The 20,323-nt window shown below is 40.1% G+C and overlaps 1 protein-coding gene across 1 annotated transcript in view; it reads left to right on the top strand.

The window, feature by feature from the left end:
- The first annotated feature begins 13,222 nt into the window (after positions 1-13,222).
- srrm4 (serine/arginine repetitive matrix 4) overlaps positions 13,223-20,323 on the top strand; it is a 71,531-nt gene continuing 64,430 nt past the window's right edge. Inside the window, exon 1 of the mRNA XM_024276159.2 lies at positions 13,223-14,151. Within this exon, the coding sequence (XP_024131927.1) occupies positions 13,949-14,151 (203 nt within the window). The 5' untranslated portion in view covers positions 13,223-13,948. The remainder of the gene's footprint in view (positions 14,152-20,323) is intronic.

Below are 20,323 nucleotides of genomic sequence, written 5' to 3'. Positions count from 1 at the left end.
TTCTGTTATGAAGCACTGTAGCGAAGGCCCGGCCCACTAAAAACAGATCATCATATGTGCATCCATCTTTAAAATAGTTTGGATTCGTTCGGATTTCTCTATGACGTCATGAAAAGGGTGGCAGCCACACGCAGCGACAGGCGAAGCTTCAGGAATTGAGTCGTTTTACTTCCGGGTAGGAAAAAAACTCACGAAAAATAACTAATATTTCATAAATAATTTGTTTTTTAGTGTTCCAGAGGTAATAAATGATCATATACATGGATATAGTTCACTCTGAAAGGCTTAAGAAAATCATGGTATGGCTCCTTTAAAGAAGGATTTCTTTATCAGTTTGTATTATTTTGTGCAAGTCTTTGTGAAAATCTGAAATTATTCTGCTCTTTTCTCCTCATCTTTTATTAAAGATTTGCAACATGACAGATTTCTGACGTGAAAAATATTCTAAAGTCCCATATTAGAAAAGATTATGAAAACTTATTTGTGTAAAAATTTAGATAGAAAATGCTTTCTTTTCTTATTAATAATTATTGTTTCAGTGTATTTTCCTATAAAATCCAGTCCGATTTTAAGTTTGTCTTAGAGCTGTTCATTTTTCTGCTGCACTCACTCCAAAAAGGGTTTGTCCTGAAGGAAAAGAACTAAAGAGAAACAAAGAAACTACAAATGGAGGAGGTTTGCCTTCAGAACGTTCTCTCAGGGCTGCACTCTGACCGTCCTCTCCGAGAGTTCTCCTGGCCCTAAGAGCCCGATTACAATGATTTATCCGGCGCAGAACAAGAGAGCGCGCTCAAACAAGCCCGTACACCCCCAGGCCAAAGGAGCCATCAATTAGAGTTGGTTCATTCAAGCCTTCCTCCTCCTCCTCCTCCTCTTTTCTGACTCTCAGCGCAGAAAAGTGGCTCATAATGGACTCTCAAGCCCCTCAGATGTGGAGCGCTTGCATAAGACTGCTTTTGCAGATAAAATATCAGAAATAAGTTTAGTTTTGGAACTACTCAGGTTTTAGTGTTTGTGTTCAAAGTGTCATTCGGGAGCTAAATTGGATGCAGCCATCGCATTGTTGACCTCAATACAAACCAAAAACGGATATTTCCCACTGGGCATGAACAATAGAAATCATGGATATTTCACCATTTACAGCTAAAATTAAATACACACTAAATACACTCAACAGTCTTGCCTGTTGAACCCAATGGTATTTTTTTGCAAGGTTGAATCCATTCAAAATTTGCGTATCATCGAGAAATATCTGGAAAGTATAATTGAGTATAAATGTGTAATGGTACAGTGCACTGTGACTATGAGATCTTCATTATGTAATGTTAATTAGTTCAACTAGATAAAGTTGATTGAATTCCCAATCCCTAAGAACATGTGTGCTTATATCTAACATCATAGTAGATACACTTTTTAAATATTAAATAACAAAGAATAATTTAGAAGGTGCATACATGGTGGTTTTGTGATATTAGTAATATTATTCCTGAACAAATCAACTTAAACCGTTAATAAACTCCATATTTTACTCTTCATTAAATATTTTTTGTCAAAATTATGCAAGTTATAAAATAAGCACAAGACAACATCAGGTGATTAATAAAATAAAATGATCTAGAAGGCCAGATAGAATTACCCAGAGGGCCGGATCCGGCCCCCGGACCTTGACTTTGACAGATGTACTCTAGTAACTTATTTTGAAATAGTCTCAAGTAAATCATCTCAATAAATAAAACTAAGGTTGTTGTGTTACTTGAATGTTTCTGAAAGATTTAGAGCATCTATTTTGTTTAATCTATTTTTTTTTTATTTTAAAATTAAACTAGTAACTTCTATTGAGCTATGGGTCCTTTTCGACCATAGTCCCCCATAGGAAATGCATTACCTCTGGCCCTGGCGAAATCAGGCCAGAGCCTTTGCCGTCACTTTGTCTCCGTCCATTGATATCCATGTCAACGGTTTCGACCCATACAAATTTTCTTCAAGAGAATGCAAAAGTATATCTATATATTTGTACAGTAATAGAAATGTAATCCAAATGCATTAGAACACAAACAATCAACAAAACAAACTAATCAAACTAATAGAAATCACTTACATCTTCCAAAAGTATAAGAAGAAGTCTTAGTGTGTCTGGACTTCACAAAGTTTTTCTTATTTTGCTTTTTTTGCAACAATATTGGACAAATGAGCATCCTCTGAAGTTCCCGTCTGGGTGAGGAGATGGCTGTCAGTGTGTTTAATGATTTTAATTTTGACTCCAATTAAAGCTTTATAAAGTTATTTTATATAACCTGGTCAAAACCAGTCCTAACACCAGGAAGGACATGATTTCAACCAGAACATTTCAGAATAAAAAAATAAAAAAATGTTTTAATTAATTTTGTTGAAATCAAGGTTCTTGACAGTCAAAAAGCCTTTATGGAATAAATTACTTTGAAGTGATTCTTTTATGTAATTAAAAATAGAAATGGGTCGGCGGTGACGCTAACACAAGACTAAGATTAAACTCCTGGGAGATTTCAGTAGAAATGTTTGCTACTTCTTGGACTGTAAAACTTTGTGATTACTTGTCGTCTGTGAACAAACTCACAAATAAAACTAGTTGTGAAAATTGATGTGTGTATTTTATATCTAATAAATGTTTGCATCTCCTCTATTTTTTATTATTTATTCCTCAATTAGTTGTGTTGGTGCAGTGTGATTCATATGTTGTTCCTTCTTTCCCACTCCCCTCCGGGGAGAGCAAGAGACTTCAGTTTCCAGGAGACTCGTCAGTGCTCCTGTTCCTGGCAGTGGACCTCGTCCCTGGCTCGTTTCGCGTCTCGGAGTGGGAGAGATTCCAGGTGGCTCATCTGTTCTTGCAGTGGACCTCGCCTCTGGCACGTCTCACATCCCCAGCTGTCCTTTGTCCCATCTGGGTGAAGCCCATCTGCTACACTATTTAAACCTGTAGTTATAGAGTTAGATAAGCTAATTCTTCTTTAATAGTCCTGGCAAATCGCATGTCTGTCCTGAGAGAGGATCTCTCCCTCATTTGGGTTTCCCTAAGTTTTCTTCTTTTTTTTTTTCCTTACCGGGAGGGAGGGTCTAAGGCAGGGGTCGGCAACCCAATGTGTTGAAAGAGCCACTTTGGACCAATACAATAAGAAAGAAATATGTCTGGAGCCGCATAATTTGAAACGGCTTATAAAAGTCTTACACTGTAAGTAACACGTGGAAAATGTGTCGTGTATATGATTATTTAAACGATTAGTTTTCCTGCTGCGTGTCTTTGAGTCATATAAGGTTCGTTTTAGGCCTCATGACAAGTTGGTGAGACATTGCAGCGTCAAACTATCTGACAAAAGCTGAGTAGCCTCACAAACGAACATTTGAGCTTTTATTTTGACATCTCTCAATGACATTACGAGGGGGGGTCCTGATCAGTCTCTCCCTCATTCTCACTCCAGGTGCAGGAAGAATTCAAACATAACAGGACAAAATCATAAATGTTCAACAAATGTTCAACAGTCAGACAACAAAACACATTGAGGAAAACACAAACTTAAATCCAATTCCAGTCAGACAGACAAAAGAACGGGTAACCCACAATTCCTTGCGGTGCCAGAGCGACAGCAAGCCTGAGCGTGCCTGAGACCATCACTACAATATGAATGAATTACAGTTTGTTTCATTGCTTTGATGAAATTAAAGAAATGCAATAAAGAAATACGATTTTTGATGTCATTTTTATTTAGAGGATTTGAAAAAAAAACCACAAAAATGTAACGTGCACCTTTAAGGTGCTTCCACACTGGCCGCGTCAATCAACACTTTCAATGAAGAGTCAATATAAGCGCGTGCACACCTAAATTCCTGCCCTCCAAGTCTGGAGCGCGCGTGAGTCTTATAGTCAGACATTTAAAAGGACAGAGTTGTGAAAACAAAAGTCTTCAGAAAGATTTGGGGGATTTTCAACACTTTTACTTTCGGTTCTCCCTGTTGTAGATGCAGATGAGCGCTAATGAACAGTAAAAATACAATAGAAGGAGAATCTCCTCCCCGCCACGCACCGCACGCGGCCGGTGGGTGAGACCTGCACATCGCCGCGCTCAGCAGGTGGTATCCACACCGGAGCAGCGCGGTCACGCACGCAGTGGCGGGAGGAGATTCTTCTTCTATTCTTCTTCTACTGTTCATTAGCGCTCATCTCATCTTGGTGTCATATTAACCTGAGCGGACACAAACCGTAATGATTCATTTCTCCTTCGTGATCACGTTTGGTACTTCTGTGCTTTGAAGCAGACTCCGCCCACAAGCAGCTCCCGCGCTGAATCTTCAATCCGGTTCAAGATTTCCACGCACAGTTACAGCTCTGAGCTGCTGCGACTGTGCGTGGAAATCTTGAACCGGATTGAAGATTCAGCGCGCTCAATGCGTGCCGATTTGTACGTGGAGCTCGTGACCCGACTTCAAAACCCGCGTAGCAACGTGCGCTCACGTGCGCTCCAGACGCACGGGCAGGAATTCTGCTGTGCGCTGACTCAGACGGCGTGGAAGCATCTACACTCATCTCACAACAACTGGAAAACGTAAAGGATGTTTGTGTCATGTTTGTCCTCCTACAGAAATCGTATTAAAACAAAAATATTGTGGCAGCCTGACTGTTAATTTAGAAATAGTTCCTTGTTAGTGGGTGGAGTTAGTGTCTGTTCTTGTGTTGCATTATGGGACTTGAGTGTTTTACTGGCACCATGAGTGAGAGTGGTGTGTGTATGAGTGACGCTCCTCACAGTGTTGGCTGTTCTGTGGTTCTGAGCTGTTAAATAAATGGTGGTCAAAATGTTGACACCATCTGATTAGCATGACCTGCGTGTACGCTTCTTCCTCCAAGCACTTGGGGTCATGCAATGTATAGAACACAAATTATCTCTGCAATCATAGCTGCCAGTCATCCACTAGGTTCTGCTCCCACCCAAATCGCTACAATATATTTCCTTCCAACATTTCTTACTATTATCAAACATTTTTGTAAAAGCGCCAATGAGCCGCAAGGGGGTGCTCAAAGAGCCGCATGCGGCTCCGGAGCCGCAGGTTGCCGACCCCCGGTCTAAGGGCAGGGATAACCAGTTTTATTTAGTTTATTTATTTTATTATTGTTTATATTTTATGACCGACCTTCTGCTTCTGTAAAATTACCAACATGAAGCCCAATGAGGCCATTGTTTTGTGATATTGGGCTATATAAATAAAACTGAATTGAATTGAATCTGCTGATTTTAGAATGCCACCCTCCAACTGTCCCCAGGTTGTCGTCCCACGGCCAGTGTGGTTAGAAATTGTTCAGTAGTATCGCGGGTACTCAACGAGGCCTGTCATCATGAACCAAGGGCCTGGCGATAACCAGACGTCATACTGACGATCCCGGCCAAGGTGGGTCCAAACGGGGAGACGGCATCGATGCTGCACAAAACTCGTCATGGCGATATCCCTCAGAGACCTAGGTATTGACTAATTGTAGTTGATGTTGAGAAGAATACAAAGAAGACAGAACGTTGTGCTTTCTTGGGAGGCATGTTGTTGAAGAAAAGTGTAAATTTGTAAATTGACGAGACTATAACTTTATGTACCCCCGAGCTACCGAGCAGTGGGAGCTTGATATGGACGTCCGCCGTCTGGAGACATTTACACATTGTCCAATCAGAGCTGCTGCCGGCCGATGGCCACCCAGCTCTCGCCCCATTTGGTCATGGGCTCATTCCCAACGCCTGACTGCCGCCATCTATGTTCCTGACCACACCAACAATGTTCAAAAAAATTGGGTGGCAGCACGAAATCTTGAAGATTCTGCCGATGACTCCCCATCGTGGCGTTGCAGTTGTATTTGTGATCGTAGCATAAGGTTAGACGGCTACAGGGGAGTAGGCAGATATTTTTCAGAACACCATTGGTAGTCTTTTAGAAGATTAAAAACATAGAGTTGTCTAAGATGTCTAGTAGATGTTTAGTATATTAGTAATCTAACGGAGATTTAAAGCTCTGTGGCTTTACATGCAATTGTGTATCAAAAACATGTTTTAAATATTAGTTCTTTCTTTTGATCTGCATAATTAAAAAAATGTTCACTTAAAAGCCGAGATATCTGCATCTACAGTTCAAGTGGGGGCGGCACATTTCTGGGTAAGTTGTAAAGTATTTTGTCTTTGTGAATATGTCCTTGTGGACGTTTTGACTGGTAAAACTATCATTTTTAGAGGAACTAATATTTTTTGCTCCAGGCTTTCCAGGTAGTGCTTTTTCTTCTAAACAGAATTTATTTATTCACGCAAAGCCATTCTCTTTTTCATTCTGTTTGGCATTTCCAAAACTCTTGGAATAAATAAAAACCTCAAGTATTTCTTCTGTTGAATTGAACAGATTTTAGTCAGATTCCTTCATCATTTCTTTAAAATAAAAATATTTAATGAGCTTTTTCCTCTTTCTTTGAAGACATGTTTTTATTTTCATGGTGGCTGACTGTTTCATCATTATTGCTGCAGAATAAACAGCAGATTTTCAGCTTTGCTTTGGCAGTTTTTAGACAGCCGAGGCCATAAAGACGTGAGAATATATAGAGTGGAGACAAGTTTTAGTCAAAAACAAAAGCGTTATTATTTTGCCTGTTTTTCATTTATATTTTAGGCAAAACTCAGAAAGTCAAATTTCCCCAAGATGGTTTAAAGTCACATGTAACAGTTGCGTGTTGAATGACACATATGGACGGATTGGATGGAAAGAGTGGAAGTCTTTGAAGTCTTCAAATCACAATGATTGATCAACAGATTTGTCTCTACTCCTTTGAAAGTTTCAGTTGAACATAGAAAAGCTGATGTGTGATACTAGACATGTTTATAAAAAATATAACGTTTTCAGGCTAGAGCATTTATGGCTGTCAGTTTCAACATTTTCAGTAATAAGCCGTAGCATCTTCAGCGACCACATTCAGTTTACACACTTCATTGTCACAGGTGATGCTATATATCTAGTTCAATCTGTTATTCCCTTAAACAAACAGTGGAGGTTTATTTTCAAAGTGAAGATTAAAACAATTAAGTGGTTTTAGAAAATGCTGCTGTATTTTCTTTCTTTGTGTTTGCTACACAGTTTATTTTTTTCCATCAGCTATGAAAGGCCCATAAAAGAGTTATTGACTTTCTGCTAAAGAGAAAAAAACAAAAACCACCCAATCTCTGAACAATTTAAATTCTGGTTTTGTTTGAAGATTTATGACTTTCAAAAATCCATAAAGATGAATCAATCTGCACTTGGGATTAGAATTATTGTCAGCTGGAGATCCGAGGATGCAAATGTGTAATTTTTTCTGGGACTCTATTTTTGTGCATCAGCCAAAAACACACACAAATCTGCTGTAAGTACATCTGAAGTTCTCTGTGATCCTCGGATGGGAACCAGTTTTTAATGTCTCATCCATACAGTGTCTTGAAAACAGAAATATTTATTCAAATTAAACCTTGTAGGCAGACATGTTTCCTCACAAATTCAAACCTTGAGTTCAACACCAAAGTCCTTTTCCGCACCTCCTCCAACATTTCCTGTTGCTTCAGACGTGACTGTTTTATATTCGCAGCCATAAAGGAAACATATTTTATGTTTTGCTGGACCGGCTCGTCTGTGACCCCAGTTTGATTTGAGACTACATCTGCTCCATCAATATTCAAAGCACACTGATGAAGCAGCCACTTATCATTAAGTGGCTAGTAGTGTTCTACATCAAGGTTTCGTGTTATCAGCTAATATATGCATTATTAATCTAGCCGCTGTGTGTTTTTGCATACGCATTAGGTAACAGAGATAGTAATTCATACCGGGGGAACGCAAGTCCCTTTTACAGTGTGAAAATACCTTTGTGTTTGGTGGATTTTTTACATTTTAAATATACGTTTTTTTAATCTATTTCGAGGATGCAACAGTAGAGAGAAATTTCTTCAGTAAATCTCCAGAAGCATATATATTTGACTGTTAAAAGAGCGTAAAATGACTATAATATGATCGGTTGATTTGTTATGAATCAGCGTAAAATCAGAGTTTCAGACTTTGCAATCGTTGCCATTTCAAAACAAAAAATTGAAACCCAGATCATTTTATTTTAGGTGAGTAGGAGACACATCAGATTAAAAAAAAGTCTTCTTGGTTGATTGATTGTGACAATTTTTTTCATTTAACCAACCAAGGTGAATTGAAGTAAACATTGAAGAAGATTGTTATTTAGGTTACTGCATATTCTACACTAAGGCACACTTAAATGCCTTTTTAAATATTTTCTTTTATTATTATTATTTAAAAAAAAAACAAAAAAAAACAGAAGTCTGATTTATAATCCGCCTTTTATATGGATTGATTATTGTCATGTTTATTGATGTTGAAGCGATTTTGAGGAACATGACGCTGTTTTTCTTTACAGGTTGCAAAAAGGTGTTATTGTAGAATGCTAATGTGGCTAACGGGTAGCTGTGTCAGTGTTGCAAATAATGTTAGGAATTACAGTTATTGTGTATACGCTAATGTGGCTAAAATGTAGCATTCTACAGGTTCCACAGCTACGGTGAACGCAGTTGATAAAGTTTAACTGAGTCATGGATTTATCTCTAGACTTTTCTGTCTTGCTTAATGCGCCTTACAGTTCAGTCTTATAGTGACGCAAGTCAAAAACTGGTATCTTGAGTGTCCCCAACCCATCACTTTTTTGACGTGCTGGCTATTCCATTTAAATCAAGGCTCCCCAACCTCTGAGCCTCAAACTGGTACCGATCCGTAACCAGAATGTGGACCGCACCGATACTCCTTACTCCTTTAGCCAGTACCCGATGCTTACGGTTGAGGCTGTATGTTTTGTTTTATGTATACTTTTGGAATGTTTTTCTGTTTCTGTTTTCTTTGGCCTTCTACTGCATTGGAAGTTTTCTTTGTCTTTCTTTTTTCTTCCTCTTCCTGTTTGCAAATTTGTGCCCAAATTGTTCAGCGCTCCTGACTGGATGAGGGCCTCCAGCAGCAGCATTCATTTGCTATCATTAAAGGCTTTAGTCCTTGTATTTTGGATTTTATGTAAATAAATTCCTGGCTTATTTTTAGCCTGAGTTTTTGAGTGATACGTTGGTACATTTATTTTTTTCTCTTTTCCACCTTTATGTTACATCCTTTACAACCCTCTAGACCGCGGTGTAACAACGCGGATTGGTCGGATCAGTATAGGAGGCGTATCCGTGCCATGCTGATCAGCTGGGGTTAGGGTACTGGTCCCGAGGTCTGTGTCCGACACCATGACTAGATCCCCGATTCAATTGAAACAGCCAGCCAGTCAAAAAATTACGAGTTTGGGACACCAAACGTCAAAAAGTGACGCTAAGAGTTCTCCTTAACCAATCATCAATATGTGACGACTTAGGAGTGAGAATGTGTAGATATTACATCTTTTTTTAAAGTAGACTATTGATTGGTAAAACAGACAATCCGGTAAATAGAAATAACCGGCCTTCTTGTTTTGCTTTGATATGATTTTGCTGACTTTGATCGATGCTGAAGTGGAAGTTATACTAAATGTTTTATTCTTTTTGATGAGATGTCATGTCTTAAAAGAGTCTGGCGATACAATACGTATCACAACACCCACATCACAATGCGATACATATCATGATATGTCCCAAGACAGTTCCATAGGCCTGCCACAATTAGTCGATTAGTTGCAACTACGTCAACTATTGAAGTTGTCAACAGCTACTTTAATAGTCTACGCGTCGTTTTTTTGTTGTTTTTATCTCAAACCTAATCCACGAGTGACCCGATCAATCAACTAATTACAATAATCGTTTGTGGCAACACTACCAGTGACAATATTTACATTTTTTTTAATTATGACTTAGAAAAAACTTTATCTGCATATTAATATATCTTCTACCTATATCATTTTAAAATACATTATATGTGATAATCAGAACAATGAGCTCTGCAACTGTATCTTTTATACTAGTTGCTTTTAACCAAGCAAATTCATGTCATGGTGCTTTTCTTTTTCGTTTAAGAAATATTATTTCCACACTCAATGTTGTGTGATTTTCACAACAAAATATTTTTCAGCATATAAAAAAACCCTCAAAGATTAAATGTGTCCCAACTAAATGTGGCCCATATCGGATTGAGAAAATAAAGTGCTGTTTATTTCCAATGTGGCTAAATATGCCCAAACCAGTAGTTCTAAAATAATTCACTATAGGTGTACATGCATACACAGCTATTGGGATCATTTTTGTCAAGCATGTTTTTGGACTGTGGGAGAAAACCAGAGTTCACCTAGAAAGTCCACAAACTCCACCCAAAAAGGTTCCAGCTTTCTCTGCTCCCTGTGAGGCATCAACGCCAACAATGCACCACCATGCAGCCCCATATCCAATGTACTAAAGGAAAATAGTCAAAAATTGGCTCACAGCTGATTAAAATTCGGCATATTAAATATTAGCTAAACTTTAATCCTGCATCCCTAATTATTACTTCTTGTTTGAAGAGATATGTAAATAAAACTAACTGGAGTCAGGTCAGTTATTTAGCTTTAAAACAAGTTAAAAAGTAAAATAAAACTGTGGTTGCTAAATGTTTTTTTTTTTCTTGTGATTCGAATAAACATCAAAACAGCTATTCTTTATTACTGACCTTTTTATAGTTCTGAAATAGCTCAAACTTCTCCTCTTTTCCGACATGCTTTCTGCACCACTGAACCTTGATCTCATCTTTGCCTGCAAACTCAAATATCACTCATGGTATGCATGCACAGAATTTTAAGCAGAGACTGCATTTTAGTAGAAATACTGCACTTTATCTATGCTGAAGACGTCAATATGACAGCTACGTTTACAGCTAACTGCCACAGTCAATAAATACATAGTCATTGTGAGAAGTGCAAAGACTCATCCTTGATATTCTGAATGGGGCGGTGTCCCTGTGCTGCTCAGAAACCCCCCCGAAGACCTCCAAGTAGAGTCATAATACAGAAAACAAGTAATGAGATGTGACATTTGAGGCAGGTCGAGGATGATTAGAGGCAGGGAGATGTTGAGCTTCACCTCTGTGCTGCCTTGAAGCAGAATGCAGAGGAGGTATCTGACAGTTGGGAAAACCTGAAGCCCCCCCACGGGGGAGTTGTGTCAGCCAACGGCTCTGGCGGGAGCTTTTGTTATGCTGATGTGCTCGGCCTTTTGTCTGACACGCCGATGTGTGAGGAAGAAAACGAGGCCAAGCTGCAAACGGCGACAGACTTCAAATAAGTGACAAATGTGTTGTAAATTTGTCCTTTTTTCAGGTTTTCTTTTTCACATGTTGATTAAGGATTAGTTAGAAGCTACAGGCTAAAGCAAATTCAGGTAAAAAAATAAGCAATTCTGTCATGTGTTCACCTAGAATACCTTCTTATCCCAGAGTCGGCACATATTGACATTTGGTTGAGGGCCCCTCCTTGTCACTTTGACATTTTGGGCGTCCCCAACTCGACGTTTTTTTCTCTTCGTAAAAGCAAGGGTCCACAAACTTTGGGACGTGGAAACGGAAGTGGTCTAAAGTCCTTGGGACGCGTCTGGTACCCTAACCTGTAAACAGACATGGAGAAAACTTGGAACTTGGAAACCGTTCTAGATGTGACCTGGATTCAGTTCAGGTCAGAGTTCATGATCTAACGATCAGAAACAGACTTTTAGAAGAACAAGGATCCATAGTTTAGGGAGTTATACTGTATCGAGAGCTTGATCGTTCACAGCATTACTTATTAAGAACATCATGTCAACAATCAGGCATGGTAGATGAATGCCTGATAAATGACCCCAAAACACCAGCAAAGAGGCTTTTATAACCCCTAGAACACTTTCGCTGTAAAAAGTTACCCAATCACTTTTACTGGGTGATGGGGTAACTTTTACCCGATATAAAATACCCAATAAAAAGTATTTATCATAAAAAAATAGATCAAGATATGAGTCGTTTTCTTGTATTTTCTACTGTGGTATACGTGACAAAATGGAAAATAAAAACATAGAAAGATCCTAAAGACATGCTTGAAAATTACAGAAAAATTAGGAATTTGAGAACAAAAAAAAATCCCTACGTACATAAATAATAAGAATACTGATTCTGGAGTCTTGATTTGGTCCACCTACTTTTGAGACATTTGAGACTCGACCAAGGGACCCATGACACTCAGAAAAGTGCAACATATTGAAAAGGATGTATCAGATTTTAAGTATAATTCGCATCGAAGTAAAAGTAGCAAAGGCAAAATATGTCTAATCAAGAAGAAGAAAACCATATATAAGTTGCTCTGGAGTACAAGTCGCACTTTTGGGAGAAAAGTCTGACGTTTCAGAACAAATCCGCCAAACCCATCGTGACAAATAAATAAATAAAAAAGAGAAAACGAACCTTTTGATCTGTACAAGAAAAATATCAACCTTTAAGAAGAAAACAATCAGATTCTCTTCCATGTTTGTTTTGAACGACACTTCTTCTTCTGCCACTGTCGTAGAAAATACAGTACCTATACTCAGATGCAGCACCCTCTAGTGGTTGTTATAGGGAACAACCGCTCAAGTACAACTGGTGTTTACCATGAAAATAAATAAATTAGCCTATTTATGCCTAAAAAACTCACAAATAAATTGCTCCTGAGTATAAGTTGCACCCCTGGCTAAACTATGAAAAAAACTGCAACTTATTCTATGGAAAATACAGTAAATACTTTTGCTTGGATGAAATCACCTGTCGATAGCGCTCTAGGGTTCACAGTCCATCCATCCATCCATTTTCTTGACCGCTTCTTCCCTTTCGGGGTCGCGGGGTGCCGGAGCCTATCCCGGCCACTGATGGGCGAAGGCGGGGTTCACCCTGGACAGGTCGCCAGTCTGTCACAGGGCCTCAAACACACACCCATTCACTCTCAGACACACCTAGGGGCAATTTAGAGTCACCAATTAACCTATGAAGCATGTTTTTGGACGGTGGGAGGAAGCCGGAGTCCCCGGTGAAAACCCACGCATGCACGGGGAGAACATGCAAACTCCACACAGAAAGGTCCCAGCCGGGAGTCGAACCGGGGCCTTCTCGCTGTGAGGCGAGAGTGCTAACCACTGCGCCACCGTGCAGCCCGGGTTCACAGTCTCTGATGCTAAAACGCTTGCACTAAATGTTTGTGTTTAAATAATAGAAAAGTAAAACAAAGTTCCTCACCAAAACAGATACTTTTGCAAAAGATAAAACTCCTGTATTTATATCAGGACTGGTTGATGGTACCACATGTTGGGATGGGATGCTGATGAGAGGAAGGCTCTGAAGCAGAGAGGATGAGAGGGGGTGTCCCTCCTCTGATCGTCCAGCCCTCAGATCTGACGTCACTGACTCAAAAGACACAAAACGAGCTGATCGCAGCTCAACTCCCCACTCCGTTGTGGCTCACGCAGCGGCACGCACTCTCTGCAGCCCGGACCCGTCCTCAGACACGCCGCAGCGCTCGCCTGCACGCCCGCTCACCCCCCAGAGCTCTGCACCCCTCACTGACAGCAGGACCACTCTTCATCTCCTCGTGGAGGAATTTACTGCGACTGCAGAGTAAAAAAGGAGCGCTCCAGTTCCAAACCAGAGTCTCCTCAAAGAGCGGCAGATGTGACAGAAGAGGGGAGGCGGAGAGAGAAACCCAATCCCCCCCTCCACCACCTCTTCTCATCCTCAAGAACAATACAAGCCTCCAGCTGGAGAGGGTCAGCTTTTGTCCTTCTCCCCCGCGCCTCCCACTCGAGCGAGGAGCAGACGGCGGCGCTGACACACTGACCCTCTGCGGGGAAACAGCTGCTGCTCTCTGCGCGCCTTCATTCAGTACTTGGACAGTTCCCGAGCAACAACAGGGCAGCCTTCATGAGAGCGTAGAGCATCCGGACAGATGCAGCCGCCGGGCTCCCTCCAGCTCCACCCGGGTGGCCCCGCTCCGGCGCCGGCTTTGGAGAGCATCGCCGGAGGCTTTCAGAAGCTGGGAGAAAAGCAGCTCTTTGAGAAGTTTTGGAAGGGGACCTTCAAGGCCGTTGCCACCCCGAGACCCGGGAGCGTGATTGTGGCGAGCATCACCGCCCGAAGAAGAGCCGCTGAGTGAGTTCTGCTCCAAACTCAGCAAGTGGTTGTTGGATAAAATGTGGTTGTGTTCATCTTCACTTCATCAAACCGGTGTTCTGAGAGCCTCTAGTGCCGTCATGATGTTTGTGACACAGGTGGCCTGAATGTCCGCTTTAAAGGTCATGTGGCAGCGTCTTCCTGCCTCCGTGTCCTCCCTCCGTGACGTGGCTTTGTGCCAGAGTCTCTGTGGAAGGAGCAGCATGTTTGTTCTGACACGTTCATCCCTGCAACCAAAGGTTAGCTGGAGCTCTGCAGCCTTCTGTGAGGCGAGCATGAACGCTGGCTGCTCTTTTTCCAGCTCCTCGACGAGCCGTCATCCGCAGCTTCTTCACTTCTTCAAGATCTGGTTCTTTGTCTGCAAGTTACAATCACAAATTAGGCATAAAAATATGGGGTCAAATCAGGATCTGCTTAAAGTTAACGAAAAAACAGATTGAAAATTGGGAAAAACAGGGATTGTAAATAAAAAAATAAAATAAAATACAATTTAAAAGTCAAAAATATAAATTGAAAATTTTAAGTAAATAAAATTGAACATTTAAAAAATAATACTGAAAATTTGAAAAAAAAAATGAGAATTAAAAAAATGTAAATTTGAAACTTAAAGAAAAAAAAAACTAAAACTGTTATTTAAAAACATTTATTTGTACTTTCAAACTTACCTTTTTTCATTTCTCCCTTTTTGCCTTCAGTTCTCTTTTTTTCAGTTTTAGTTTTCGCTGCTGAGCTTATCCTAATTTTGCATGGGGGCGGGGCTTTGAGCTTATTGGCTACCAGGACATGTTTCCCATGATCCCCTAAGACAGGGGTGTCAAACTCAATCGAACAAGGGGCCAAAATCCTAAATGCCAAATTAGCCCAAAAAGCTACAAAAAAAAAAAAAAAGCGTAGGTTAGCCAAAACAGCTAGCATGTAGCTAAAAAATAGCTAAACATCAAACTAGCCTAAAAAAAACCTGAAAAAAGTAAATTAAACAAAACAGCTAGCATGTAGCTGAAATATTAGCTGAACTCCAGAGCAGCCTAAAAAATCTTACTAAATCCCAAAAAGCTAGCGGAATGCCAATTTTTAAGACTTAAAATACATAACTTTTTAACATAATTATGAAAAATAAAAAGGCAGGAATATTATTCCGGAATACATCAACTTAAACATTAAATAACTTTCAATATTTTACTCTTCATAAAAATATATTTGGTCAAAATTATATAGGTTGGAAATAAGCGCAAGATAACATCAGCTCATTAATAACAGAAAAAAATAAATAAATAAAATGATCTGGTGGGCCAGATAGAATTACCCAGAGGGTCTTTCTAGGACTTTCACACATGCGCCCTAAGAGGTAGTGGTGATGTGACCATTTTTCTGTTGCAGAACGTTGTGGAGTTCCCTCTTACCCCCATGGGGAACATGTCCTGGTAGCCAATGAGCTCAAAGCTCCGCCCCCATGTAAAATCAGGAAGCAAAAAAAATTGAAAATCTGAATTGAAACAAAGCAAAGAATGGAAAAAAGAGGAAAGTTGAAAGTACGAATAAACATTATTGTTTTAATTGGTAACAGTTTCACATTTTTTCAAATTTTCAATTTTTTAAATTTTTTTTTTTTATCTGTTTTTTCGTTCACTTTAAGCAGATCCTGATTTAACCCCTAATAAATATCATCTAAATGGTCAAGCCTGCTCGCGTGACCTTTGAGTGGGTTTGACGGCCTCTATCAGCTCTCCGTTATGTGAAATTAGCTTGTTAACGAGGATCAGAGCGGCCCATTTCATCTGTGATGAAAAGAGACGGTCAAGCAAATGATGCATTTTTAATTGCTTCTGGTGTTGCCTGGTCAGAAAGCTTCACCTGGTTCAGGATCTGGCTCTTTGAGGTGTTTCCGCACAGTTGAAGAATTTGAATCTGATTTGAGAGAAAAGGTAAAATGTGAAGATAGTGAATCAACCTGTGAAATCTGAAATGTAAGGTGGCTTCCTGCCACAAACTGAGCAGCCTGCTTGAGAGCAGCAGAGAGTCTGGAGCGCAGCCCAGCTGTCTCTTCAACTTTAGTCCTCCTCAAGTGGTTGTTGGCCCTCGACGGAACGCTGACAGTGACGATGATGACGGGCGAGGGCGAACATCCCCAGAGAGGAGACATAATGTTACTAAGCTGCCTGCAGTGTCCCTGAAGGAGTCCAGGGCTTCTCACAGGCTGATACAGATTGTAGATAATGGGTAAAACACGCAAAACAAAGAGGCGGGAGGGAAGGATGGAGGGAGGGAGGGAGGTTCAGCGCCTCCTCTCACCTCACCCTCACTGCTGCACTGTTGATTCTACCCGAGCGGAGAGCGGCTGGGGAGCGCTTAGACAATCAGAATGCACGGCCTCGGGCTGCTCTGCCTCTCCAAGAGAACCTGATTATTCGCTGAGGGACGAATGCAGAGAAACTAGGGGGGTGGGGGGTGTAGAACGAGCAGAGATGAAGGAACCAGAGGGAGACGCAGAGGCTGGATGACACCTTCTGAAAGTTTTTCTCCAGAGAAATTGACATACTGCACATAAAATACTGTTTTTTGATGAATAATTTCAATAAAAGAAAAAAGTTACTCTATCTTTACCCAAATAACCCCCCCACCGATGTAATTTTTGCTAAATTATTTTTAGAGATTGTTCTAAATTTTGCTTATTTAAGAGTTGAGCTTCAAGCATCCCCAGACCAGTACACTACCACCACCGTGTTTCACAGTTGGTTTTGGTTCAGTCCGCTTCTTCTGCTGGCTTGAGTCCTTGTGAGTTCATTGACTCATTCTGCTCCTTTGCTTGTTGGAACTTTCTCCTCGTGACTCTTCTGATTTTCTTTCGATGAGATGTTCTATCGCTGTGCTTTGCTTCTTGTTTTATGATCTGGACGTTTAAAGAACGACATTGAAAGAGAATACTTTTCTTGCATTGTCTACTTATTAATGTCATGTGTGGCCACAGAAAAAGGAATAATTGGGGGTTCTGCAGCTCCAGAGCCACATGGGGCTTATTTTTTTTTTGCTCCTCAGTTATGGCTTTCTGGGAAAAGATAAATAAATAAAAAAAATTAAGAAGTGACAGACCTTTTTGCTCCGTTTGCCTCAAAAAATTAATAAGAATTAAGATGATTATAAAGCAGATTTTATTTTTTTTTTAAACAAATTTAAGAATGCTAAGGATTTATTATGGTTTGAAAAATCAATACGGAGGCACTTAATTAGCTCTGATTTCATTTTAGTTCGTTAGTTTTACACATTTCTGGCTAAAATACACCAGAAATTTGTCAACTTTTTTCTTTTTTAATCCCAGGTGACATCAGACTGCCTACTAAATTTGCTGCATTGAGATGATCCGGTTTAACGATTAATCATTTAATCGATGATTCGATTTATCTACCTACAATCCAAATTGACCAATTTGAACTAAGCCATAAAAAAATGCTTTTAAAAATGAAATAAATAAATTATAGTCAATATTGAAAAATACCATTTGGATTGAGGTTTATTCAACTATAACCTAAAAATGACCATCAAAGAGGACAACATACATGTGATGCAGCAAAAACTGATCAACCATCATTCCAGTTTAATGTGTGGAAACACTTGCAGAAATGTACCCTTATATGTGACAAATGGTGTCTTTTATTTTGAAAGGAAGTATTATGAACCTCTGTCAACGGTTATTAAATATTTTATTCTTTTAAAGGCTATTTTCTTTGCATTTTTATGTTTTATTTATGCCAAAAACAATACTTATTTCATATATATCATAATAGCAACGATAACATAAAACCAAACCAGCGTCTTCTTTTTCTGAAGAAGACTTTGTGGCTCCTTCTGGGTTGCAGTCATTCAGAAATCGACCCGAGCGGCTCTTTAAGTGTTGAAGGTTGCAGACCTCTGGGTTAAGCTGAGACAAACGAGCGTTTTCCTGTGATGTCCGTTGTTTCTTTACATTGAATTGACTCTCGCTGCCTTTCTGTGCTGCTAAGATAAAGTGCTGGGGGGGAATAATCAGCCTGTTCTCCATCTTCAGGCCAGTCACACACAGCAGAGGGGGCGTTTGGTGACTCCCTGCAGCTGGATGAAGCTGCTTTCGTGACCCCACCCCCTAAACATTACCACGGCTGACTCCAGGTTGCGTGGTGCGTCCGTGTGTGCTTTGCCGTGCGTCTGTACTGGACATAGTTTGCTGTACTTGTGAGGGTTTGCACTGAGCCTGCTGGATGTGTGGGGCTGCAGTGTGAGTGGGGTCTCGTCCAACTCTGGCAGATGGCAAGCATGAGAATGTGCTGGAGGAGGGAGGGGGAGGGGGGGCTGTCTGAATGCACGTGTGTGCGCATGGTTGGGGGTTTCAGGCCTCTTACTCCAGCAGATGCTGGTTTAATGAGGAAGGCGGGCGGGGGGTGGACTGGTCGGGGGCTTGTCCGGGGAGAAACCTGCAGAAGGAGGAGTAGAGACGAACACAGAAAAGCAGAATCAAATCACTGTGGAGGAAAACTTGAAACTTCACCAAATCATCACACAGATCTGCAGATGGCGTCATAAAGAACTGTAAACATCTTCATTTAGAAAGGTTAAACTCACAATAGAAGTTGATCCAGTTGGATTAAAAAAATGTGCGAATCAGAAACAATTTTCTGCTTGAATCTGAATGAATTTGTGTTTCTGATAGACTCTAATTCACCAGCTGTTCCTTAACTTGCATCTTTTTTTTGTCACACTTTTATTTCACCTGCATACACATGCTGATGCAACTGTTGGGCACAGATTGCAAAACGCACAGATGACTTACTCTTTTAAAAAAAGTTATCACAGATGTCTTCCTGAGCATTAGTCATATGGGGGGGGACCCGTACCGGTGCTTCAGGTTTTAGGGTTGTCCGGGCCTGTGGAGGGTTGTCTTGTGGTGTCCTTGAGGCTCATTCTGAAAATGGAACATACCATTTTCATGTGTGTGGTAAGTGTGTTGTGAAGTATTTATAACGGATGGGTAAAACTATCATACAACGACCTAACAACTAACTCAAATGTTAGTGAGGTCAGCATACTGGGCCCTAAGTGACTGAAGGTGATTCGTGAGTGTCCATTGTCTTATTTCCTCATTTCTACCTTGTGTAATAATGCACAGAATTTGGGAGGGGTTGAAAAAAGGAAAAATCTGTCTAAAATAGTGCTGCCAAAAATGATTATTTTAATAGTCGACTAATCACAGATTATTTTTTCCACTTAGTTGACTAATCGGGTAATGCACAAACTGGATCTAAAGCACACATTTTACCTAGCATTAGCTTTAAACTAACTAAAACTAGATATATAGCATTACTTGCGATAATGCTAGCATGAATGCTGTGAGCTGAATTTGGCTGCTGAAGATGCTAGTGCTGATACCTGAAATCGCTGAAGCTGATAGCCAGCTAAAATATTAGTTATATGCCAAATTAGCCTAAAAAACTGAAAAAATCCTAAATCAGCCAAAATAGTTAGTGTGTAGCTGAATTATTAGCTAAATTCCAAAACAGCCTAAAAAAACAAAACAAAAAAGCCTAAATTAGCCAAAATAGCTAGTGTGTAGCTGATATATTAGCTAAACTTCGAATTAGCCTAAGCAACGGAAAAAAAATCCTAAATTAGCCACAATAGCTGGCATGCAGCTGAAATATTAGCTAAACTCCAAATTAGCCTAAACAACTGAAAAAAAATCCTTAATTAGTCAAAATAGCTAGCATGCAGCTGAAATATTAGCTAAATCTCAAATTAGCCTAAGCAACTGAAAACATCCTAAATTAGCCAAAATAACTAGCATGCAGCTGAAATACTTGCTTAACTCCAAAATAGCCTTGTCAACTATTTTAATTGTCGATTAGACGATTAATCGTGCATCCCTAGTCTGAAACGCCTGTGTCTTATCTACTTCATCCCTTTTTACCCTTCAGTGATGTATCTGTTCACGATGATCCGTCGCTTCAGCATGCCGTCAGGCAAAAAAAGTGTGTGAACATGTTCTCTCTACGCCTCAGTGACGTGCAGTGAGGTTCATGGCTGGTGAGGCACTGACGTCATCAGTCAGATTTACAGACATATGAACCCTACAGAGCAGGGGCCCGTTTCAAGAAGCAGGTTCAACAAATTTAGAGTTCGAACCTGA

This window comes from Oryzias melastigma, linkage group LG9, assembly GCF_002922805.2.
Source record: "Oryzias melastigma strain HK-1 linkage group LG9, ASM292280v2, whole genome shotgun sequence".
NCBI lineage: Eukaryota > Metazoa > Chordata > Actinopteri > Beloniformes > Adrianichthyidae > Oryzias > Oryzias melastigma.
This window is presented reverse-complemented; position numbering and strand designations above follow the sequence as displayed.